At 40.8% G+C, this 26,728-nt stretch overlaps 1 protein-coding gene across 1 annotated transcript in view; it reads left to right on the forward strand.

Moving 5' to 3' along the window:
* The first annotated feature begins 13,535 nt into the window (after positions 1-13,535).
* septin9a (septin 9a) overlaps positions 13,536-26,728 on the forward strand; it is an 88,115-nt gene continuing 74,922 nt past the window's right edge. The window contains exon 1 of the mRNA XM_063018502.1: positions 13,536-13,577. Coding sequence (XP_062874572.1) covers positions 13,538-13,577 — 40 coding nt within the window. The 5' untranslated portion in view covers positions 13,536-13,537. The remainder of the gene's footprint in view (positions 13,578-26,728) is intronic.

The raw sequence follows: 26,728 nt of genomic DNA on the forward strand, positions 1-26,728 counted from the left end.
GTTGGAATTCATGTTTCCCTCAATGAACTGCAGCTCCCCAGTGCCAGCAACACTCATGCAGCCCAAGACCATGATGCTACCACCACCATGCTTGACTGTAGGCAAGATACAGTTGTCTTGGTACTTCTCACCAGGGCGCCGCCACACATGCTGGACACCATCTGAGCCAAACAAGTTTATCTTGGTCTCGTCAGACCACAGGGCATTCCAGTAATCCATGTTCTTGGACTGCTTGTCTTCAGCAAACTGTTTGCGGGCTTTCTTGTGCGTCAGCTTCCTTCTGGGATGACGACCATGCAGACCGAGTTGATGCAGTGTGCGGCGTATGGTCTGAGCACTGACAGGCTGACCTCCCACGTCTTCAACCTCTGCAGCAATGCTGGCAGCACTCATGTGTCTATTTTTTAAAGCCAACCTCTGGATATGACGCCGAACACGTGGACTCAACTTCTTTGGTCGACCCTGGCGAAGCCTGTTCCGAGTGGAACCTGTCCTGGAAAACCGCTGTATGACCTTGGCCACCATGCTGTAGCTCAGTTTCAGGGTGTTAGCAATCTTCTTATAGCCCAGGCCATCTTTGTGGAGAGCAACAATTCTATTTCTCACATCCTCAGAGAGTTCTTTGCCATGAGGTGCCATGTTGAATATCCAGTGGCCAGTATGAGAGAATTGTACCCAAAACACCAAATTTAACAGCCCTGCTCCCCATTTACACCTGGGACCTTGACACATGACACCAGGGAGGGACAACGACACATTTGGGCACAATTTGGACATGTTCACTGTGGGGTGTACTCACTTATGTTGCCAGCTATTTAGACATTAATGGCTGTGTGTTGAGTTATTTTCAGAAGACAGTAAATCTACACTGCTATACAAGCTGTACACTGACTACTCTAAGTTATATCCAAGTTTCATGTCTATAGTGTTGTCCCATGAAAAGATATAATGAAATATTTGCAGAAATGTGAGGGGTGTACTCACTTTTCTGATACACTGTATATACAATGATTAAATATAATTATATTGTGACTGTTACATGTGAAATGACTATACAGAAGAACTAAGTGGCATGATTTTACAAAAACACATTTGGAATTGCCTCAGTAGGACGTTTAAATTTTCTTTTAAATTCTATTTATAAATTACCTAATTACAGTTGTATCTCTACTGCTGCAGACTATTACCCTATTTGATGACACATTCTAGGCAGGGAAACACTCAATTGAGTTATCGGATGGAACAAGGGCATGTGGTGTAGCACTGAAGAAAGGTGACGCAGAAGTGTACGTGAGAGATAGTGATGGACACTTAATGAAAACGACACTAACAAAAGCACTGTACATTTTTCATCTTCTCTGTTAAAGCAGAAACAGCCAACAGGGCCTCAGAGAACTTTTGCTAAGGGTGTGACAAACTCATTTAAAGGAAAAGTACCAAGTTTGACATAAAAGAATACAACATACTTTACTATTTGATGACAGTGATGACAGTTGCAATGGTGACATTCAAACATGGCATGAAATCCCTGACCACTGTAAGTATGATGACATTTTTAAATTACAGAATGTAGTAGAAGAAGAAAATCAGTGGTAAAACTGAAAAATCTAGCTTAAACTGTAAAATATGCCCAGGGTAGAAATAGGGAACCAAATACATACGTATGCGAAAGCAGCTTTCAAACTAGTCCACACTGATATGGCTGAAATAACTGCTGCAGTGATTCAAAACTGATGCTTTAATAACTGCTTGAAACAAGCTCCATACTATGACAGTAAAAAAATCTGACCTTTTAAAAATAAAAACATTTGGATCGATATGCTATGCTTACCAGCATTTAAAATAAAAAATGTGAAAAGGAAACCTTTGTTGGATACGACGAAAAAAAACAAGAAAGAGGTTTTTAAAAATGGTCACAAAGTGTACTCCAGAACAGCAGAACCAGCGGTGCGCTTCCCAAAACATTCGTAACGCTAAGTACTTCGTAGCCTTGTACTTACGAACATTCTTAAATTTACGAGTGTTTCCCGAAACCCTTTGTAACTAACGTAGTACTTAAAATCGTTCGTAAATTACGAGTAGTCTGACCCATCCGTAACTCACTAAGTACTTCTTAACTTGAACTTTGCGTGCACAAAAACGATAAATTCAGCCAATTTTCCTTTAAAAAACTCACAGACGCACTGGTTCTATACATCACCTTTATAAAAAATATTAACTATCATAAAATATAATATATATAATATATATAATATATGTCAACAAAGAAATAGGAACTTACACAAACATTAAAATATCACAGAACTAAGTTTAAAGCGCTTCTTGAGCTTTTCTGACATTTGTATATATACACTCATTTATACTCAGAATTATACTTGAATTATGCTTACCTAATATATATATATATATATATATATATATATATATATATATATACAGTGTATCACAAAAGTGAGTACACCCCTCACATTTCTGCAAATATTTCATTATATCTTTTCATGGTACAACACTATAGACATGAAACTTGGATATAACTTAGAGTAGTCAGTGTACAGCTTGTATAGCAGTGTAGATTTACTGTCTTCTGAAAATAACTCAACACACAGCCATTAATGTCTAAATAGCTGGCAACATAAGTGAGTACACCCCACAGTGAACATGTCCAAATTGTGCCCAAATGTGTCGTTGTCCCTCCCTGGTGTCATGTGTCAAGGTTCCAGGTGTAAATGGGGAGCAGGGCTGTTAAATTTTGTGTTTTGGGTACAATTCTCTCATACTGGCCACTGGATATTCAACATGGCACCTCATGGCAAAGAACTCTCTGAGGATGTGAGAAATAGAATTGTTGCTATCCACAAAGATGGCCTGGGCTATAAGAAGATTGCTAACACCCTGAAACTGAGCTACAGCATGGTGGCCAAGGTCATACAGCGGTTTTCCAGGACAGGTTCCACTCGGAACAGGCTTCGCCAGGGTCGACCAAAGAAGTTGAGTCCACGTGTTCGGCGTCATATCCAGAGGTTGGCTTTAAAAAATAGACACATGAGTGCTGCCAGCATTGCTGCAGAGGTTGAAGACGTGGGAGGTCAGCCTGTCAGTGCTCAGACCATACGCCGCACACTGCATCAACTCGGTCTGCATGGTCGTCATCTCAGAAGGAAGCTGACGCACAAGAAAGCCCGCAAACAGTTTGCTGAAGACAAGCAGTCCAAGAACATGGATTACTGGAATGCCCTGTGGTCTGACGAGACCAAGATAAACTTGTTTGGCTCAGATGGTGTCCAGCATGTGTGGTGGCGCCCTGGTGAGAAGTACCAAGACAACTGTATCTTGCCTACAGTCAAGCATGGTGGTGGTAGCATCATGGTCTTGGGCTGCATGAGTGTTGCTGGCACTGGGGAGCTGCAGTTCATTGAGGGAAACATGAATTCCAACATGTACTGTGACATTCTGAAACAGAGCATGATCCCCTCCCTTCGAAAACTGGGCCTCATGGCAGTTTTCCAACAGGATAACGACCCCAAACACAACCTCCAAGATGACAACTGCCTTGCTGAGGAAGCTGAAGGTAAAGGTGATGGACTAAACCCAATTGAGCACCTGTGGCGCATCCTCAAGTGGAAGGTGGAGGAGTTCAAGGTGTCTAACATCCACCAGCTCCGTGATGTCATCATGGAGGAGTGGAAAAGGATTCCAGTAGCAACCTGTGCAGCTCTGGTGAACTCCATGCCCAGGAGGGTTAAGGCAGTGCTGGATAATAATGGTGGTCACACAAAATATTGACACTTTGGGCACAATTTGGACATGTTCACTGTGGGGTGTACTCACTTATGTTGCCAGCTATTTAGACATTAATGGCTGTGTGTTGAGTTATTTTCAGAAGACAGTAAATCTACTCTGCTATACAAGTTGTACACTGACTACTCTAAGTTATATCCAAGTTTTATTTCTATAGTGTTGTCCCATGAAAAGATATAATAAAATATTTGCAGAAATGTGAGGGGTGTACTCACTTTTGTGATACACTGTATATATACAGGGGTTGGACAAAATAACTGAAACACCTGTCATTTTAGTGTGGGAGGTTTCATGGCTAAATTGGACCAGTCTGGTGGCCAATCTTCATTAATTGCACATTGCACCAGTAAGAGCAGAGTGTGAAGGTTCAATTAGCAGGGTATTGCAAAATATTGCAATGCACACAACATTATGGGTGACATACCAGAGTTCAAAAGAGGACAAATTGTTGGTGCACGTCTTGCTGGCGCATCTGTGACCAAGACAGCAAGTCTTTGTGATGTATCAAGAGCCACGGTATCCGGGGTAATGTCAGCATACCACCAAGAAGGACAAACCATATCCAACAGGATTAATTGGACGCAAGAGGAAGCTGTCTGAAAGGGATGTTCGGGTGCTAACCCGGATTGTATCCAAAAAACATAAAACCACGGCTGCCCAAATCACGGCAGAATTAAATGTGCACCTCAACTCTCCTGTTTCCACCAGAACTGTCCGTCGGGATCTCCACAGGGTCAATATACACGGCCGGGCTGCTATAGCCAAACCTTTGGTCACTCGTGCCAATGCCAAACGTCGGTTTCAATGGTGCAAGGAGCGCAAATCTTGGGCTGTGGACAATGTGAAACATGTATTGTTCTCTGATGAGTCCACCTTTACTGTTTTCCCCACATCCGGGAGAGTTACGGTGTGGAGAAGCCCCAAAGAAGCGTACCACCCAGACTGTTGCATGCCCAGAGTGAAGCATGGGGGTGGATCAGTGATGGTTTGGGCTGCCATATCATGGCATTCCCTTGGCCCAATACTTGTGCTAGATGGGCGCGTCACTGCCAAGGACTACCAAACCATTCTGGAGGACCATGTGCATCCAATGGCGGTGCCGTGTATCAGGATGACAATGCACCAATACACACAGCAAGACTGGTGAAAGATTGGTTTGATGAACATGAAAGTGAAGTTGAACATCTCCCATGGCCTGCACAGTCACCAGATCTAAATATTATTGAGCCACTTTGGGGTGTTTTGGAGAAGCGAGTCAGGAAACGTTTTCCTCCACCAGCATCACGTAGTGACCTGGCCACTATCCTGCAAGAAGAATGGCTTAAAATCCCTCTGACCACTGTGCAGGACTTGTATATGTCATTTCCAAGACGAATTGACGCTGTATTGGCCGCAAAAGGAGGCCCTACACCATACTAATAAATTATTGTGGTCTAAAACCAGGTGTTTCAGTTATTTTGTCCAACCCCTGTATATACACACACTGATCAGCCATAACATTAAAACCACCTCCTTGTTTCTACACTCACTGTCCATTTTATCAGCTCCACTTACCATATAGGAGCACTTTGTAGTTCTACAATTACTGACTGTATTCCCCTTTCCTGTTGTTCTTCAATGGTCAGGACCCCCAGAGGACCACCACAAGGCGGTGGTATTTAGGTGGTGAATCATTCTCAGCACTGCAGTGACACTGACATGGTGGTGGTGTGTTAATGTACAGTGTATCACAAAAGTAAGTACACCCCTCACATTTCTGCAAATATTTCATTATATCTTTTCATGGGACAACACTATAGACATGAAACTTGGATATAACTTAGAGTAGTCAGTGTACAACTTGTATAGCAGTGTAGATTTACTGTCTTCTGAAAATAACTCAACACACAGCCATTAATGTCTAAATGGCTGGCAACATAAGTGAGTACACCCCACAGTGAACATGTCCAAATTGTGCCCAAAGTGTCAATATTTTGTGTGACCACCATTATTATCCAGCACTGCCTTAACCTTCCTGGGCATGGAATTCACCAGAGCTGCACAGGTTGCTACTGGAATCCTCTTCCACTCCTTCATGATGACATCACGGAGCTGGTGGATGTTAGACACCTTGAACTCCTCCACCTTCCACTTGAGGATGCGCCACAGGTGCTCAATTGGGTTTAGTCCATCACCTTTACCTTCAGCTTCCTCAGCAAGGCAGTTGTCATCTTGGAGGTTGTGTTTGGGGTCGTTATCCTGTTGGAAAACTGCCATGAGGCCCAGTTTTCGAAGGGAGGGGATCATGCTCTGTTTCAGAATGTCACAGTACATGTTGAAATTCATGTTTCCCTCAATGAACTGCAGCTCCCCAGTGCCAGCAACACTCATGCAGCCCAAGACCATGATGCTACCACCACCATGCTCGACTGTAGGCAAGATACAGTTGTCTTGGTACTTCTCACCAGGGCGCCGTCACACATGCTGGACACCATCTGAGCCAAACAAGTTTATCTTGGTCTCGTCAGACCACAGGGCATTCCAGTAATCCATGTTCTTGGACTGCTTGTCTTCAGCAAACTGTTTGCTGGCTTTCTTGTGCGTCAGCTTCCTTCTGGGATGACGACCATGCAGACCGAGTTGATGCAGTGTGCGGCGTATGGTCTGAGCACTGACAGGCTGACCTCCCACGTCTTCAACCTCTGCAGCAATGCTGGCAGCACTCATGTGTCTATTTTTTAAAGCCAACCTCTGGATATGACGCCGATCACGTGGACTCAACTTCTTTGGTCGACCCTGGCGAAGCCTGTTCCGAGTGGAACCTGTCCTGGAAAACCGCTGTATGACCTTGGCCACCATGCTGTAGCTCAGTTTCAGGGTGTTAGCAATCTTCTTATAGCCCAGGCCATCTTTGTGGAGAGCAACAATTCTATTTCTCACATCCTCAGAGAGTTCTTTGCCATGAGGTGCCATGTTGAATATCCAGTGGCCAGTATGAGAGAATTGTACCCAAAACACCAAATTTAACAGCCCTGCTCCCCATTTACACCTGGGACCTTGACACATGACACCAGGGAGGGACAACGACACATTTGGGCACAATTTGGACATGTTCACTGTGGGGTGTACTCACTTATGTTGCCAGCTATTTAGACATTAATGGCTGTGTGTTGAGTTATTTTCAGAAGACAGTAAATCTACACTGCTATACAAGCTGTACACTGACTACTCTAAGTTATATCCAAGTTTCATGTCTATAGTGTTGTCCCATGAAAAGATATAATGAAATATTTGCAGAAATGTGAGGGGTGTACTCACTTTTGTGATACACTGTATGTTGTGCTGGTATGAGTGGATCAGACAGTTTTTAAATACCATGTCCACTCACTGTCCACTCTATTAGACACTCCTACCTAGTTGGTCCACCTTGTAGATGTAAAGTCAGAGACGATCGCTCATCTATTGCTGCTGTTTGAGTTGGTCATCTTCTAGACCTTCATCAGTGGTCACAGGATGCTGCCCATGGGGCGCTGTTGGCTGGATATTTTTGGTTGTTGGACTATTCTCAGTCCAGCAGTGACAGTGAGGTGTTTAAAAACTCCATCAGCGCTGCTGTGTCTGATCCACACATACCAGCACAACACACACTAACTGGTTTTAATGTTATGGCTGATCAGTATATACAGTATATCTATATATTGTGCCCCAGTTTGCTCTGTAGACATGCCATGCTTCTGGATTGACGCATGAAAGGTTAATTGGGCCAGTGATAGCTCAGTGGTTAAGGTACTGGACTAGTAAACAGAAGGTTGCCGGTTCAAGCCCCGCCACCACCAAGTTGCCACTGTTGGGTCCCTGAGCAAGGCCCTTAACCCTCAATTGCTCATTGTGTAAGTCGCTTTGGATAAAAGCGTCTGCTAAATGCTGAAAATGTAATTGTGCGCCTATTTATAGGCTTGATATGCAACAGATAGCGATTGCAAATGTAATGTTTTTATACCACTAATTGAAAGATCTATTGGTTATTGGTTTTAAAAAAAAGGTTTTCTTAATGAATTATTTGCTTTTTGTAATGTAATAATGAGAAATTGTAGAATAATCGGTGATTCAGTTTTCGACTGGCTGTGCCTTTTCAGAGGCGAAGCCAACAAAAAACTACTTACACCTCATTCGCAGTTTCGGAGACTTACGAGGGCTTTTGGGAAACACTCGCAAAATTAGCGTTCTTAAAGATACGTCGTTCTTAAAGTTGTTCGTAAATCGCTAAGATCAACATGTCATGATGATTATATGACTATATGCCTGATATTCGTAGAATGTAGTGACCAAATACTGTGTAGTGACTAGACTAGTTACAGTGTCAGTGATGAACCACAAACTTCAAAGAGGCAGTGAGTTCAACAAAATCCCAAATTTGGGTTGATGCTATGAAACACCCATGGTCATATTTACAAAAGATTTTTTCATATATCGGAGTAAAGGTTTCTATGTATTGGGTGAAGTGCCTCTTATGTTTAAGCATTTCAGAATTCCCCATCCAAACACAAGAAACAGTGATGTAAGAATGATTAACAAAGTAAAGCCACAGCATCATAGTTTTTTATTTCTAATAATTAGAATTAAGATTGTTCAGATATTTAACTAACAGTTTCGATCACATTCAAGTCACAGATATAACATTCCACAAAATTTTGTTGGAATTAATTCAGTGACTCTTATTCCATTGCAGATATGAACCCAAGATATTTCATGTTTTGTCCGGTCAACTTCATTTCAACTGTTAACATACATATACAGTTTACATGCATTTCAGGCAAAAAAGTTGGGATGAGGTAAAATGAGGTAAAAAATTAAATAATGGAGTGATGTACAGAGGGAAGGAATAAAATTTATTTTGTTCAAGAAATTCTGATGTTGTGAGGACCTTGTTTTTCAGTAGGTGTAAGGTAGGCTCCATTGTTAAGGTGGTTTGTTAATAAAAAGCAGAGATACTTGAAAACTATTTAGGCCACACATCGCATTTAATGAAAAATTATGTAGAATGGAGAATGATAACCTGTAAAGGTAAACCAAAAACATAAAGAGCTGCCATTTCATTTATTTAGCTTACATTATCAAACATGTAACTTAATTCTGATAACTGTATTATTTACGGTGCATTTTCCAGATAATACTTCAGGGAAGACAAATAGTTGCTAAAATCTCTGTAGCAGTTTGATCATTTTTTCTGGAAAGGAAAGTTTCACAGCAAAACACAGTTTGTAGGTCAAATCAAAGAAACTACATTAATTAAATAACTTGAACAATGTTAGGATAAAAAAAAATTATATATATTTTTATTTGTCCAAATATCAAAGACACTAAGAACGTCCAGGGATACTGAAATGTATCTGTAACCGCTTTATTAAAGCCAACACTATCGCAAATTTTGTTGCAAGCTAGAGCTGTTAAACTACACCAACATGTAAACGTCACCATAGTCAATGTCACCGCCTTAACGTTTAGTGTAATGGGAAAAAAACTTCAGGTGTGCACTTGCCTGTTTTTGCCAAGGCGGAGTCAGCCGCGGGGTGATCGTGCGTTGTCCTTAGGCGACAGAATTCTGTTCTATTTATAGTAACTTCAATAAACGGTACATACCAAATTCTGCAAGCAATCGATTATTTTTACTACACAGTATAGCTTCGGCATTGCAGGCGGACTGGTGGGACGAACCAGAGACAGCAAAACATCGCTAGATTATAACCTTTTCTTGGATTACAAAGTGTGTTTATTTATTTAAAACGTTGCCTTGAAAAAAATGAAGAAATCTTCGTATTCAGGTGAGTAGTTTTTAAGTACGCTTATGGAACTAGAGCCTATATAGAAACAAACATCTGGGAAGTTTGTGGGCTGCTTGACACACCTATACAGTTCATGGGCATAATTAAGTAAAACAACTTGGAAGTCAGTGAACTGTTTACACTACACACAAAGTGCGTTTCAAAAATAGTGGTTGTCATGTTGACAGTCACGTAATATAAAGTAAGCCCGGTGACATTAAGTGAACTTGGGCGGGGGCGACTCCACTGGAGGGGTTCCTGCGCCATTCTGATTCCTGCCATATCAACAATTTATGGGAATACCGACAGATCCTAACATTGCGCTATGCTGAGTGAGTGGAATATGTCAGTATATTGGGGTGGGGGCATTTTGAACATATCGGAATATGGGGGGAAGAGGGCGTGTCCACTATAGGCCTATATTGTGGTTACGGCCAATGGACCTGCACTGTAACGAAGTACCCGTGCTAAATTTGATTACCCATTTTTGACCATGGGTAAAAAACCGTACTTGCCGACCGTTTATTGATCAAAAAGAATCGTCACAGTTGACACGATGCAAGTACCATATCTGGATTTGGATGCGTATCGTACTGAAGGGCACCACGATATGGAAAAGAGGCTCAATATACATAGATTTTATAAAACGACTTTCCAGCTTTCCTCCAGTATTTCACAGGTGCGGAGGTGGGGATTTACCGGTTTTGCTGTTTTAGAAGAGGCTTCTTTCTTGCCACTTGCCATACAGCTTTATGTACAGCTGAGTCACACATACACAGACCAACCTGTCTTAGCCATAAAGATCAACCTGTCTTAGCCTTTTGCTCTATGGTAGATTCCTTGAACAGTATTTTCCTGGTTTGGTCTGGAGTGATGGCCCAGTTTAGGTATGGTGCTTATTGTGGCATACACTTTAACTTCTTAATAATACTCTGATATATTGTGGCAACCCAATTTTTTTTGTGCACATTGCAGCATGGCAACACTGTTAGAAACCATGTGATGTGTGTGTGTGTCAAATTTCTGTTCACTTATTTTTTGTCTTGAATTCTTATCAGTTGATAAGTTAATCATTAACATTTAGACCTGTCAGCAGGTATGTGGAATTTACAAGGTTAAGAGATTAATGGACTTGGGTGGACTTTGTGTTTTTAAATGTCCTTTATAATCTCCACAGCCTTACAATCCTTCTGTACAATTATACACAGTTATTTGACTGGAATGTAGTTTTCTTAGGCTGACAAACTTATTGCTTTCCACTTGTTTTATCAGGCAGTCAATGAGTTATCTGCCTGAGGACCCTTGTGGAGTAAGAAGTTGGGCATTAAAGTGTCAGTTTAAGATAGCTAATTGCACTTCAATAATGACTGGATGAAAAATGAAAAGGTACACTGTATGTCTAAAGCCAACACTGGGCGATCCACCTTCTGCTATCTGTTGTACAAGCTCAGTCACGAGGGCAAAACCGCAAAAGTGGTTCATTGTTCATCAGTATGACAGTGTCCAGTTTTTTTTGTCAGACATAGGTGGTGACCCTAAACAATAGGTATCTTTTCAAATGAAATTTAGACCATAAATACTAATGTTTTCATAATGGGATTTAAATCTATGCACATATATTACATTTATGTTTTAGTTACTTTCATTAAGGTTAAATCTAGAGAACATAGAGGTAATATGTGTCCTGGAAAAAAAGTGTTAGCATTAGCTTCTGTAAAGTCATAGAGTGGTTTTTCAGTAGTGCAGGTGCCCCAAGTCCTGTCTCATACATGCATACATTTTAGCTAGTGGTGCAGTTATACAGGTTTTATTAGTTTGTGTTAACAGGTCCAATACAAATTGTGGTATAAGTATAAAGTTTATGATATTTACTTTGTAAGTACCTTAACCAATGTGGCTTTTACCTTAACACTATATATATATATATAAGTATTACATCATATTGTTTTTTTTACTATTATTAATTTAATATTTACTAACACCCCCCCCCCCCCCAGAGAGTGGCAGACAAATGTTATTCGCTAAGCATATTTCAAATATTAAGAGATAGTGATTTGAAATCAGTAAAATGAACATAAACACCATGAGCAGAACAAGTTCTACATTCAGAATGTCAATTACCAATGATCTCTAAAAAAGTTCAAAGTTCATCAACATCCCTAGTTTGTAGCCATAGTTTGGTCTAAAAGATGCAAAAGCTTACTTTGAAGTTTGTCTCTATGTCATTTTGTAAGTAAGTGGTCATAACATGTGGCCTTTACAAAAGTCACTTGGGTGTTTTAGCCTGCCTGTTCCAAAGATCTCTTTTAGACAGTATTTACTTTTGTGCATTGTACTCTTAACTTTTCTGTACTGTTTAAATCACAAACATTATTATTCTGTCCATCTACATTTTGTTTTCTTCCATAAGTTATGTATGGCAATTAGTGGAACAAATGGTTCCCACTGCCATTCCTTTTTTCTCTTCCTTCCTTTATATTTATTTCTGTTTCTGTTTGAAACGAGATTGTGTGCTTTGTAATTATAGCGTGCAGAGGGAGGAATGCGGCGGGCACTAGTTATGGCCCCTTAGTTTTTAGAACTGTTATGAGTACTGTTTGACAGTTTAAAATCAAATTAAACCAATTAGTCACTCCTAGACACTCCTCTGTTCGAAACTCGGTGTTGCCCCTGGTCAGCTAGGCGCCATCTGGCGGGCATAATTAACAGTGCTTGCAGCAGATACTAATTGGCCACCGTATCTGCAGGGTGGGGGCCGGACTATGTGTGGGTGGGTGGGACTTCATACGCTGTGTTTGGCGGAAAAGACACCTGTGCAGAAAGCAGGGGCATTAATTAAACCCTTAGGGTTTCACCATGTTGAAATTACAACACTTTGTTACACAGTCCCCTCATTTTCTGGCACCATAATGTTTGGGACATAGCAATGATAGGTACATTAAAGCAGTCATGTTTAGTACTTTGCTAAAATAATCAAGAAACTTTTTGGTCAAGAAAATGGGAAGTATTTCTCTCTCTCTTCCTGCACTAACATCACAGAAATGCACTTGTATGCAGTGGATGCTTTTTAAGTTGTGTATGACTGGTGGTGCAGTTGTGGTCAAGAGACTTGGATGTCTAAGCAGACCAATTCTAGTGATAAAAGGTGTATGGTAAGCATTGTTATTCTGTGAGTTAGCTTATCCAGGATTTATGTTAGTTTGTGGATTCTGATTCTTCTCTTGGCTTCTGTCTTCTTTTTTCTTGGTCCCTTTCCTAACTTCTGTCCTGGTTAATATGCAGTATATATATTGTTTTTGTCTGATTATTGTTTGTCCCTGTTAATGTTTTCTTTGTTTTTATCTGCCATGTTCTTTGTTATGCATCAGCTTAACATGGTCATTTACATGGGTGTTAACATCCCTGTATCTTGTAGTTTAAAAGTCAGAGCAGTTTAGTTTGACCTGTTATGTTTAGCTGTAGATTAGCAGTTAGCATTAGCCTATAACATTAGCATAGCCCTTAGCTTAACATTGTTATCCCCTGTTTTCCCAGCCTGTTTATATTGTCATTGTCTTGTCAGTATTACCCCTTGTATGTCTGTATTGTTCTGTATTAGTCATTTGCATTGTTCCTGTTCTGCCAATTAATATGTCTAGAATGTCTATGCGTGTGTGTCCGCCTCAGTCCCTCAGCTATTGACAGGCCGCAGTGAGACATTTACTGCAGAGGTTGCTTCACTGCTATCGGACAGACCTTCAAAGATTTCCGCACTACGACCAAAATACTTTTCTGTGATTTCCTTGCTGCCTCCAGGTAGCTCACCAGAGGTTTTGTTACTGCCTCTAGGCAGCTCTTCAGGGTCCTTGCAGTAATGGGTTAATACAGAAAATCCAACAATTCTCTTTCTCTGGAAAAATGGGAAGTCTCTCTCTCTCTCTCTCTGTGTGTGAGTGCGCATGCGCGGTTGTGAGCGGTGGAGAGTGGATCGTGGTGAGCGTGAGTGGCGTTTTTTGCCAAAACTTTTTCTGTAGTTTGTTTTGTTTAAATTAATTTTGAAGTTTGTGTGTGAGTGTTTGAGTGAGAGTGTGCGTGAGTGTTTGTGTGTGTGTGTGTGTGTGTGTGTTTGTGTTTGTGTGTGTGCGTGAGGTGCGCGGGGGAGTCTGCTACCGGCTTTTTTGCTGGAAGCATGGCTTTCCCAAACACCCGGTGTTTTGAAAACTTGACACGCCGGCACGGTGTTAAGGTGGAGTGCCGGGTGAAGGTGGAGGAGTGCTGTTTGGCGGCGGGGGTCGCAGTCGGCTATAATAATGTGTTGTCTGCATCACGAATGAACAATGCAGTGGTGATGTTTCTGTCTTCTGTGGAGAAAGCAAGTGAGCTGGTTCAGAACGGAATTGTGATTAATGAGAGATTTGTGCCTGTTCTACCCCTCAGTACCCCATCTAAAAAAATTATCATCTCCAATGTACCCCCATTTATTTCTGATGAACTGATTGCGCAGGAACTGTCCAGATTTGGTAAACTTGTTTCCCCTATTAAAAAAATACCCCTAGGCTGTAAATCACAACTGGTTAAGCATTTGGTGTCATTCAGAAGGACGGTGTTCATGGTGTTAAGAGATGGTGAAGATGAACTGGATTTGGTTTTAAAATTCAGAGTAGATGGTTTGTGACCTCCAACATTAGTATGAAGTGTTTTAGGTGTGGAGAGTTTGGACATCTTGTCCGTAATTGCCATCAGAGTGCTAGCAATAATGATAAAGATACTGAGTTAGGGGGTAGGAGTGCAGGTGAAACGGGGCCTAACGAAGCTGAACCTGCAATGTCCGTTCCCACTACGGCTGCTGCTCTGACAGCTGTGCAGGACCCGGAGACTCTGTTGCCGGTTCAGATACATGTGGGTGATGAACCGGCAGTGGTTGAGCATGCTCAGGGGACAGCTGCTGAGGCTGCGCCGGCCGGGGGCGAGCCTCTCCAAGCGTCACCAGCGGCAGGAGAGCCCACTGTTGAAAGGTCCCCTGTGGAGCAGGAGAGTTTGAACTTAGGGGAACAGGGTGATCAGATATGTGATGACAGTAATGAGAACACCCCAGTAGAAACAGTAGTGAAGGATGGAATGGAGGTACAAATGGAGGAAGAGACTGTTTTTAAAGTTCCAAATAAAAGAAAAAAGCGAGCTTGAGGAGAAGGCAATAAACAGGCTAAAACAGAGGTTAAAGCAGTGAGTGAAATGGAATCTGAGAGTGACGGATCTCTCTCGGACTCAGGCTGGTCCGTGTGCTCTCAGGAGGAGAGCACGCCTGTACTGTACAAAGTTGAGCTTTTTAAACAGTTTTTAAAAGTCACTAAGGGTCGGAGAGGTGTACGTGTTGAGGATTTTTTTTCAAACTGTGCTCAATTTGTACATGATGTCAAGTATTTTAGGAAGGAAAAGGCTTTTACTGAATTAGAGTTTTTTAGGTTGAAAAAAATACTGACTAAATGTAATAAAGAGAACATTGAAGAGGATGTATGAGATGAGCTGCTGTTCCTGGGTCAGAATGGCCTTTATTTTAAGCCATTTTTATTTATTTTTATTAATGGGTGATATTAGAATTGCAACTCTAAACATTAATGGGGGAAGAGACTGTGTAAAGCGAGCGAAGCTGTATGAGCTGGTGAAACTAAAGGGGATTGATGTTACTTTTCTACAAGAAACACACAGTGACGCTAGTAATGCTGATGACTGGGCTAAGGAGTGGGAGGGGATTGCGTTTTTAAGTCACGGCTCTTCTACTAGTACTGGTATTGCTATTCTTTTATCTAAAAAATTTTTACCTTGTTCTTACAAAGTGGAAGAGATTTTAAATGGTAGACTTTTAAAGGTGACAGCAGACTTTGAAAATGAAACTTTTGTTTTTATTTGTATTTATGCTCCAACTAGAGGAGTGGATAGGATGCTGTTTTTAGACACACTGAACACTGTCATTGCAGACTGTAATTCTACTGACTTTTTAATACTGGGTGGGGATTTTAATTGCACAGCAGACAATATGGACAGAAATCATACAGAACCGCATGCCGCCTCCCGTAAGCGTTTGTGTGAGCTATTGGAGACTCATGACTTGTGTGACATCTGGAGGAATTTTCAAGGCAGACAAAGACAGTATACATGGGCTCATTCTAAAGACAATGTACTCTCATTGGCAAGGCTGGACCGTTTTTATGGTTTTAATTATCAACTTTCTGCTTTTACACACTGTTTTATCTCCCCAGTTGGTTTTTCGGATCATTCTATGGTCCAGTGTGCAGTACAAAAAAGTAATGTGAAGCCACAGAGCGCGTACTGGCATTTTAACACTGCACTTTTAAATGATGTTAATTTTATCTTTTTTTTATCTTGAGTCTTTTACTTTTTTTTGGAAGGTTTTAAGTTCACAGAAAACAGCTTTTACCTCAATTCAACAGTGGTGGGATGTAGCAAAAATACAAACTAAAATGTTCTGTCAGCAATACACTTTTAATGTCACTAGAGATACAATTATATCGCTTAAAGCTCTGGAGTCTGAAATAGTGGAACTGCAGTCTTTAGCAGAGACCACAAGAAATAAGGAACACATTGAAACACTAAAAACAAAAAAGACAGCTCTAGCTGACTTTCTGGACACAAGAGTGCAAGGGGCTCTGGTCCGATCAAGATTTCAGTATGCGTCGGAAATGGATGCTCCTTCTAAGTTTTTCTTTGGTCTCGAGCGGAGTAACGGACAGAAAAGATTTATGCATGCAGTGCGAATAGAATCAGGAGATCTCTTATTAGATCCTTCTGAAATTCGTAGGCAGACAGTACAGTTTTTTTCAAAACTGTACAAGAGTGAGCGGACTGAGGTGAAAGAGGTCGAAGAACGATTCTTCAATGACCATAACCAGCTTACACAAGAGTCTGCTGAATGGCTTGATGAGGAGCTATCCCTAGGAGAGCTCTATGAGGCTCTCCAGGGAATGGAGAATGGTCGGGCACCAGGTATCGATGGCCTCCCTGTCGAGTTTTATAAAAGGTTTTGGTCAGTGTTGGGTCAGGATGTCTTGAAAGTTCTTCAGAGCAGTATAAGGGACGGAGTGCTTCCGCTGAGCTGCCGGAGGGCGGTCCTGACCCTGCTGCCAAAGAAGGGGGACTTGACTGAATTAAAAAACTGGCGACCTGTCTCCCTGCTATGTACAGACTGTAAGCTGCTCTCAAAAGCGTTAGCCTCGAGACTGGGTAAAGTGATGGAGCAGGTGGTACATCTTGATCAGACATATTGTGTGCCTGGAAGGTCAATTTTTGATAATGTTTATCTAATTCGGGATGTTTTGGAAGTCTCCAGACTGTTGGGCTTGAAAGCTGGTCTTATTTTTTTAGATCAAGAAAAAGCATTTGACTGAGTTGAACATGGGTACCTGTGGAAGGTATTGGAGTATTTGGTTTTAACTCAGGTTTTATAGCAATGATTAAAGTTTTATACAGTGACATTGAAAGTGTAATTAAAGTCAATGGGGGTTTATGTGCTCCTTTTAAAGTTTTTAGAGGTATAAGACAAGGTTGTTCCTTGTCTGGCATGTTGTACTCATTAGCAATTGAACCACTATTGTGTAAAATAAGAGAATGTATTTCCGGACTGGTGGTGCCTCCTTGTACTGTTCCTCTATGTGTTTCAGCATATGCAGATGATCTAGTTGTAAGTCAAAGTCAAAGTCAAAATTGCTTTATTGTCAAAAACTGCAATATGTACAGGACATACAGAGGATTGAAATTTCGTTACTCTCTGACCCATGGTGCAACATTACACATTAATTAACAATAAACCTATAATAAAATAAAAGAATAAAAATTGAATAAGAATAAACACACTCTGAAGCGCAAAATATATACACTGACAAATATGAAAATATAGAGTAATAATAACAAGTACCCAGACTGATGTGGACATTTTAGCTGAACTTTTAAATGATTTTAAGGTTTTATCATCGGCTAAGGTGAACTGGAATAAAAGTGAAGCAATTTTAGTTGGTGAGTGGGATGGTGGAGAACCTACACTCCCATATGAGTTGATGTGGAGGAGGGGTGGTTTCAGATACCTGGGAGTGTATTTGGGGGATAATGCTTGTACTCAAAAGAACTGGGATGGCATGGTTGGAAAAATTAAAGGGCGTTTAAATAAATGGAAATGGATAGTTCCCCAAATGTCCTATAGGGGAAGGGTACTTGTTGTTAACAACCTGGTGGCATCGTCATTGTGGCATAAATTGGCATGCTTGGATCCCCCAACTAATTTTTTAGCAAACCTGCAGGCTGAGTTGGTGGACTTTTTTTGGGACCGCCTGCATTGGATCCCACAGGGAGTTCTATACCTGCCAAAGGACGAAGGAGGACAAGGACTTATCCATCTGGCCAGTAGGGTTGCTGCTTTTCGTCTCCAGTTCATCCAGAGACTCCTCGTGGGACCCAAAGAACTGGTTTGGAAGGCAGTGGCTTGCAGGATTTTGCACAAAGCGGGAGGTCTAGGGTTGGACAGAACTTTGTTTGTAATGGACACTAAGGCACTGGACATTGCTGGGTTGCCTGTTTTTTTATCGTGGACTTTTTAGAGTCTGGAACTTTTTTAAAATACAAATAAACAATGACTCATCTTTGCACTGGCTTTTGGAGCCTGTGTAAAGGTTCTGAACAAGAAAAAACTGAATAGAAGGACTGACACACCATGGCGTGATGTTTTTAAGTTAAGTGATGATGTTAAGCCAGAGTGGAGAGCACTATATAAACCCCCATTAACCAAAAAAGTTGCTGACATGCAGTGGAGAATTTTACATGGTATTATCTCAGTTAATGCTTTTATCTCTGTTTTAAACCCGGAGATTTTACCACACTGTCCATTTTGTAATCAGAGGGAAACAGTGTTTCATGCTTTTATGCACTGTTTTAGACTGCGTCCCTTGTTTGAGGTTTTAAAGAATGTTTTTAGGTATTTTAATGTACTTTTTACAATCCAGACTTTTATCCTTGGTTTTAAATATGTCAAAAGGAAAAAGTCAGAATGTCAGTTGATTAACTTCATCCTTGGGCAGGCAAAAATGGCAATATATATCAGTCGTAAGAATAAGGTGGAGACTGGTACTGACTGTGAAGCCACAAGGATTTTATCAAGACTGGTTAGATCAAGGATTTTAATTGATTTTAGGTTTTATAAAAGTATGAAAAACATGGAGACTTTTAAAGAAGTGTGGTGCTGTGAGGAAGCAGTGTGCTCAGTTAATGATGAAGAGCTCTGCTTCACACTCGATTTCAGTTAAGCCGAAATGGATCATTTTATTGTACAAATGCTTTTTATTTTTTACATATTGAATTATTTCGAAGTGTTTTAATATGATAGAGTGGTTCAGATATTTTTTTTGTACTGAAAAGACTGGTTTAAATAAAGAAGTGTAAAAAGTCAAAAAAGTCTCTCTCTCTCTCTCTCTCTCTCTCTCTCTCTCTCTCTCTCTCTCTCTCTCTCTCTCTCAGTTCAGTTCAGTGGTGCTTTATTGGCATGAATGTAATTAGATACACTATTGCCAAAGCGGTAAACAATAAACAGTAAATAGAAATGAGAAAATAAGATACATATATATAAAAACAATAATAATAAAAAAATAACTAATAAAACAGATTACAAATACAACTCTAGAATTAAAGTTATTTACAGGATTATTAGTGATCAATAAAGAAGGTCAAAGAAAAATTAATAAAATAAATAAAAATAAAAACCATGTAATATCAGCAAAAATCAATAATAATTTGTGCTCGGCCTCACTGGTTGTCCCTCAGATTGTGACACGCTGCTACAAATTGTGCAGCGTGTGTGATCAGTCCTCTTTTCTCTCCCAGTATGTAGGGCAGTTTGTGTGTGTTACTGCAGTGTAGGAACTCAGGGGAGATGCTGCTGATCTTCCCATAGTACAGACTCCTGATAGAGCTGTACTTGGGGCACTCTGTTAGGAAGTGCAGCTCTGTCTCCACCACTGCCAGCTCACAGTGAGAGCACAGCCTGGCCTCTCTGGGTGTCCAGCTCTGTCTGCGCCGCCCGGTTTCGATGGCCAGGCTGTGCTCACTGAGTCTGTACATCGTCAAAACCTTCCTCAGTTTTTTCTCTTTCATTTCTGTCAGGTAAGCCGCCAGAGAGTAATCTCGGTTCAGGGCTGAGTAGCACTGGAGTCTGTGTTGTTGTTGAATTGTCTCAGTCCAGTATTTAATGTAATTTTCTTTTTGTTTGGTTATAATTTGGTTGGGTCTAATGTTTTGGGCGAGTGTGTGGTGAGGCTGATTGGTGTGTGTGATGTTAGTGTGTTTTAGGTCACTGAGACTCAGGACCAGCTGGGTTAGGGAACTCCTTTCCATGTTCAGCTCTTGGCATGTCAGCGCTTTATAAGTGGGGGTCACTGGATTTTATATGTTTCCAGAAGTTTAGAGCTCTTTTCTGAATGCAGAATATTAGTGGGTATTGTCCCAATTCTGCCCTGCAGGCCGTGTTGGGGGTCTTCCTCTGCACACTGAGAAGATTTCTGCAGAACTCTGTGTGCAGAGTTTCAATTGGGTGCTTGTCCCAGATTACAGATTTAAATATTTTAAGCCAAATTGTAATGGGTATTTCAAACTGAATTGATTTCTTAATGGCAAAAAGAGCTCTCCTTGCTTTTTCTTTAAGTTCCTTCACAGCCAAGCCAAAACTTCCAGTGGAGCTTATTGTTATGCCCAAATAAGTGTATGCTTTTGTATGTTCTATTTGTGTGTTATTAATTGTAAAAATATAATTCCCCTGACTTTTACACCTTTTTTGGAAGACCATAATTTTGGTTTTTTGGTGGTTTATTTTCAAAGCCCATGTCTCACAGAAGTTCTCCAACAGTTCTAGACTTAGTTTTAGTCCCTCTCTTGTAGGTGACAGTAAGACGAGGTCATCTGCATAGAGGAGACATTTAATGCTGGTGTCACCTAAAGTGAGACCAGGTATGTTACTGGATTGATCCAGTTTTTCAGCAAATTCATTAATATATAAATTAAACAGAGTGGGGCTCAGGCTACAGCCTTGTCTTACTCTTCGTGACTGGTGAAAGAAATCAGTTCTAAGCATTCCGATTTTTACTGCACATTTGCTCTGTGAATACATTGATTTTATGACGTCATACATTTTACCCCCTACACCATTCTCAATAAGTTTATAAAATAATCCATTATGCCAAATTGAATCAAAAGCTTTATGAAAATCCACAAAGCAGGTAAAGATTTTGCTCTTATTTTGGTTTACATATTTATTCATGAGTGTGTGGAGAGTGAAAATGTGGTCTGATGTTCTGTGATTTTGTAAAAAGCCAATCTGAGTTTTGTTTAGAATATGATGATCTGTTAGAAATTGCGTAACTCTGGTGTTCAGGATGCTGCAGAACACCTTTCCCAGGTTACTGCTTACACAGATTCCTCTGTAATTGTTTGGATCAAATTTGTCGCCAGATTTAAAAATAGGAGTTATGAGTCCTTCATTCCAGACTCTTGGGAAGTGACCAACATTTAAAATAAAATTGAATAGTTTTAGAATAGCCAATTTGAATTTATAGCTTGTGTTTTGTAACATTTCATTTAAAATACCATCTGCGCCACAGGCTTTCCTGGATTGCAGTTTTTTTAGTTTGTCCTCTAAATCTTCTTCTGTAATTGGGAAGTCCAGGGGTTTTTGGTAATTCTTAATTATTGTTTCAAATGTTTGTAGTTTTTCAGATATACTTAATTGTTTCACATTCATTGATGGATTACTGTATAATTTTTCAAAATGGGTTTTCCATGAATCTCCATTAATAATTGTTAAATCGTCCTTTTGTGTTCTTTTTAGTGATTTCCAGTGGTTCCAGAATGAATTGGAGTTAATGGATTTCTCCAGGTCATTTATTTGACTTTGTATATATTTGTATTTTTTTATTTTAAGTATGTGTTTATATTCTTTAAGTGCCTCACAGTATTTTGTGCGCAGTTCCTGATTATGTGGTTCCCTATGTTTCTGATTGGATATATTTCTTAGCTCTTTTCTCTTGTTTTTGCAGTCCTGATCAAACCATTTGTTTTCTTGGGTGGTCTTGGGTTTGCTTTTACTAATTGTCAACTTTGATATTTGAGTGGCATGGTCAAAAATACTGTTTAAATTTTCCACAGCCATGTCAACTCCTTCTGTATTTTGGGGATAGGTGTCTGACAGAAAAAAGTCGAGAAGTGTCTGAATTTGCTGACTACTAATTGCGTGAAGATATTTTTCAGTGCTGTCCTGAGCCCACCTGGGGGGGTTGTTTAAATGTATATAGTTTGCTGGGTTTTTGCCAATTAGTATTTACAGTTGGTTTGTTCAGGTATACTGTAATTTGGCTGTGGTCAGAGAGGAGTTAGTGGCTTGACTGTGAAGGCTCTCAGGAAGGTCAGGTCCAAGTCTGTTATGATGTAGTCTACTGTACTGTTGCCAAGAGCTGAGCTGCATGTGAACTTACCAAAGGAGTCCCCTCGCGTCCGTCCGTTCACAATGGACAGACCCAGGCTTCGACAGAGCTGCAGTAGATTTCTTCCATGTGCATTTATTGAGTTATCACAGTTTTCCCTGGAGGAGTAAGTGGGAAAATGAACATCATCTCCTGTTATGAAATGATCACCCTGTGTGCTGATGAAGTCTGGTTGGTCTCCCGTTCTAGCGTTTAGGTCCCCGCAGATCATTACATGGCCTTGTGTTTGAAAATGACTAGTTTCTTTTTCTAAATTTGGGAAGGTTTCTTCCTTGAAATAACGGGATTCTGTTGGGGGAATATATACTGCACAAATAAATAAGTCCTGAGGTGTTGAAATGGTCTGTTTGTTGATTTTTATCCACAAATAGTTTTCTCCTTTTTTTACTACTTCAATAAAATGTGATAGTTCTGATTTAAACCATATGAGGATCCCCCCTGAGTTCCTACCCTGAGTCACTCCTTTTAACTTGGTAGAAGGGACCACCAATTCTCTGTAGTGTGGGGGGCAACCAGTGGGCTCTTCTCCTTTACACCATGTCTCTTGTAATATTAAAATGTCAATATCTCTAATCTGATTAACAAATTCAGGGTTTTTGCTTTTTAAACTAAACAGAGAAGAGTTTAAACCTTGAATGTTCCAAAGTGAAATGCGAAATGATGCCATTCTGTTTGAACTAAAATGTATGTCATTTAAATCTGGAAATGAGAGAAATCTTGAAATGATTAATCATTATATATATGTTATATACAATTATTAGTTATGCACTTTTTTTTTTTTTTTCTCCCTTCATCATACTTCATTGGCAATATGTCTGTCAATCTATGTACATTGCCTGTATGATTCTCTACCTCATCACAGACCATGTTCCATCAGACGTGTGCAGATGTGACTGAGAATCTGCTGTATGTCTCTGAGTTCAGACACATTAGGATTTGCCCCTCTGCTGACAACCTGAGCATAGGTCAGTGTTCCAGGCTGGGTCTGGAGTTTCTGAGCAATTGATGCTGGGTCCTGGGAGAAGGATGCACTGTGAGTATCCATGGTGACTGTTGGTGCTGGTGTTGGTGGAGGACCAGTGTTCCCATGGTGTCTCTTCGTCCTGCCTGGCTGTGGAAGATAATGAGGAATGTGGTACTGCCGCATTAGATGGGGGGCTTGTGGAGATGCTCCTTCTGTAGGTCTTGGGGTGCGTTTTGGTGGTGGTGGGTTGTTTGGATTTCGTCCAGCATTGTGTTGGAAGATGCTGAAGTTGCGGGCCAGTGTGATGTCTTTTAGTGTTTTTGCAAAAACAGGAACTACCTCTTTGAATAGATGGACGTGGTCATATAGGCAGGTAGTATCTAGAGTCGGGTGATGGGCGAGGTGAGTGTTTGGCCGGAGAGCACATTCCCTGGAGATACTGGTGTTGATCTTCTGAATTGTGTAGGGATGAAAATCTTTGCGAGGCAGCAGGGTGGAGACGATGATCTTTGAATTAGTGAAGTTATTGCTGGCCTTCTCTATTACTGCTCTCAGGGATGAAGCCACTCTCTCTTGTTGAGCCCTGAGGTCATTTGTCCCAGTGTGGATTATGATGTGGCTTGGTGATCCTAGTTTTGCCTCTGTGAGTAGCTCCAGTGCTTTTTGAGTAGTTGGGCACCAGAGCTTAACCACTCTGTGTCTGGGGAAAAGTTTTTTCTCATTGATGAATTTCCCATTTGAGTCAATTAACAAGACAATGTCATACTCATCTGGAATTCTCCTTTCTCTCTTTGTATCCTGGATGTTGGGCTCTAGATGTTCTTGTTGGCTGACAGGAGGTTGTTGAGAGTTAGTGGTTGGAGTTGGAGGAGGCTGTTGTGGGCTGGTGGTTGGAGTTGGAGGAGGCTGTTGTGGGCTGGTGGTTGGAGTTGGAGAAAGCTGTTGAGAGCTGGTGGGGGTTAGATGTGAGTGCTGAAGCTGGGTGGAGTTCTCTGTCAGAGGAGTCTGGTGCTGACTAAAGGAGAGTAGCTTTTCTCTCAGACTCTGTACTATGTTGTCTCTCTGTCTCAACTCCTCTCTTAGTGTAGACATCTCCTTCTTGTGGTTGTCTCTGTCTTTCTCTCTGTCCCTTTGTAGTTCTCTCACCTGCTCTCTCAGTGCTGCCAGCTCTTTTAGATAGTTCTCCTTGTCTTTCTTTGGTTGTTCAAATGGCTGCTGCTTTAGGACCATCTCTCGAAGCTGTACTAACTCTACCTCCAGTAGTGTGAAGTGCTCCTTCATCAAGTTAATGGAGGTGTAGAGTGAAGCATGTTGGTTCTTCTGCTCCTGAGCAGGAGGCTCTGTGGGCTCTGTTGTGGTACTGTATAGGGGGGCACGGTCTTCTTTCTGCAGAGTGTTTTCATTTAACTTTTCTTGCTCTGCAATTTCTCTAAGATTACTAAATGAGCCCTGAAATTCACTCAAGTTTCCCTGTATCATGACAGTTCCGTTTTTGTATATGTTGACTGTGGTCATAACCGTCTCAGTGTCATTAGGGTCTTTTATTTTCACTTTACATCCGTTACAGATCCCCTCTTTTTTCACAGATGAGTAGCTGGAGATTAGAGCTTTATGCCATGAGCTTGGGTAGTCTGAATAGAAGATGAGATTGCTGGCTTCACCAGTTTTACAAAGATCTGCAAACAGAGTTTCTGGCTTTTCCTTCAGGAGCTTTTGCTTAAACTGTTTTTTGGCAGTTTCACTCTTCAGTTCGGGAGGATAAATGACTGGGCAGTACTGGACTGGACTGCAGAGTGGAGCTACACACTCCACAGGGCAGGGGGGGATAGGTGACAGTTCTGATTGGCTCATTCTGAAGAGCTCATGTGTATATTTGGTGGTTCGGAATGTTGAGAAATTTCAAATTTCAAATGTCAGCTGCCAACTGTCACTTTAGCTTTAGCCTTTAGCTTATCCTGCAGTTTTAATGACTTAAATAATGGATTTTTCTTTCTTTCTTGTGCTCCAATCTTTTTAAAAATGTATCACTCACAGTGCTGCAGATGTTTGTGATGATCCCGAAAGACATGAACGTTCCTCTGATTGCAGTTATTTCTTCTATAGTGATTTCTCTCCTACTCTGCTGCTCTGCTCTGTCTGGATGTGAAGTCTCTTGTAGTCGACTTGATATCTTCCAATATCTCACAGATTTTTGTTGATTTTTGTCCCGATTGTTAAACTTTCTACTTAAAATCACTTTATCCAAGTGGATTTCTAAGATTGGTTCAGATTTTCTCTCATGTCAAAACAAAAAAAAACATAGAAATCTGGGAGCTCATAGAGACATGACTTCTCTTTAGAATCTTCTCTCTCTCTCTCTCTCTCTCTCTCTCTCTCTCTCTCTCTCTCTCTCTCTCTCTCTCTCTCTCTGCCACCTTTGTTCCACCATGGTTTTGGTGAAAGACGTCCTTCTTGCTGTGGAAAAAAGGTTGGCCATGCGCGACATCTCCCTCCCGCATGAATAAAGTAAGAAACCAAACTTGGCTTGCTGCCTGGTTGAGAGTCACATTTTTAATGGGTTTGTGACAGCTAGACGATGGGTTTGTGACAGATACACCATGCTCCTTCCATGAAAACACATTTTTAACAGTAGTATTACTGGTCTTTCCATTTCTCCTAAGTGGTCTGATCACCACTTGGTTTCTGTCACTGTAAGCATGTTACAATGTAAGACTGTTACAAGATGCAGTCTTTTGTTCCTGCATTGTTCAAGAATCACAAAGACTGTACACAAGTTTTAGTTTTGAAAACCTGAGACAATGGTGTGAGGGAAAGTGCATATAAGGATTTTTTGTCAACAGTACACTTCTAACTCAATTCAAGCCCTTGAGCAGAAAGCACATTTCCTGGAACTTGCTTGATCTCCACTGTGCTGGAGAATCTATAGCACAAAAGTAAAGAACTGAGCTCTTACTTAAATGAGAGTGTGAAGCTTGCCTTGGTGCGATTCTGCTTTACCACTCTGACAGACATGGATGCTTAGTGCTTTCTTCTTTAACTTGAAACATTCAACAACACAGCATAAACAGATGGCCTCTCTCTGCCTTCCTGATAGAAGTTTGTCTTCTAACATCACAGAAATGCACATGTAGACTGGTGCTGCAGTTGTGGTCAAGAGACTTGGGTGTCTGAACAGACCAATTTTGGTGACAAAAGGTATATGGTAAGGATGTCCTCTTTCAGGCCAATTGTACAGTTTAGACAATGAACCCTTGCTTTTCTGCCTTTGAAAGAGCTGACTTTTACAATCCACAGACAGTGCAAGGCTCAGAGGTAGTGCTTTCTGATGCTTTAAGCTGATGACGTGACTTTTATTAGTACCAGTCAGGATATAAGTGGCGCCCACATTTTGTATAAAAGAGGCATCCTCTCTCTTCCTCTTTGTGTTGGCTGTGTGTGTGTGGTGTTGTAAAAACAGTGGACCATTTTTTAAATTAAATGTGCCTCTGTTAACAGCCTGAAAACTGAGAACGTTTCTTTGCTTTGTGATAAATATAGGTGAAAATTTTTGGACCTATGCTTAAAACAGATGTTAAACAGGCTGTTTAGTGTACTCTCTACCAAAATAATAACCAGCCCAGTTGTGAAGCTTAAGCAGGCCAATTAATATGTGTTAT

Source organism: Trichomycterus rosablanca, chromosome 22 (genome assembly GCF_030014385.1).
Source record: "Trichomycterus rosablanca isolate fTriRos1 chromosome 22, fTriRos1.hap1, whole genome shotgun sequence".
Classification (NCBI taxonomy): Eukaryota; Metazoa; Chordata; class Actinopteri; order Siluriformes; family Trichomycteridae; genus Trichomycterus; species Trichomycterus rosablanca.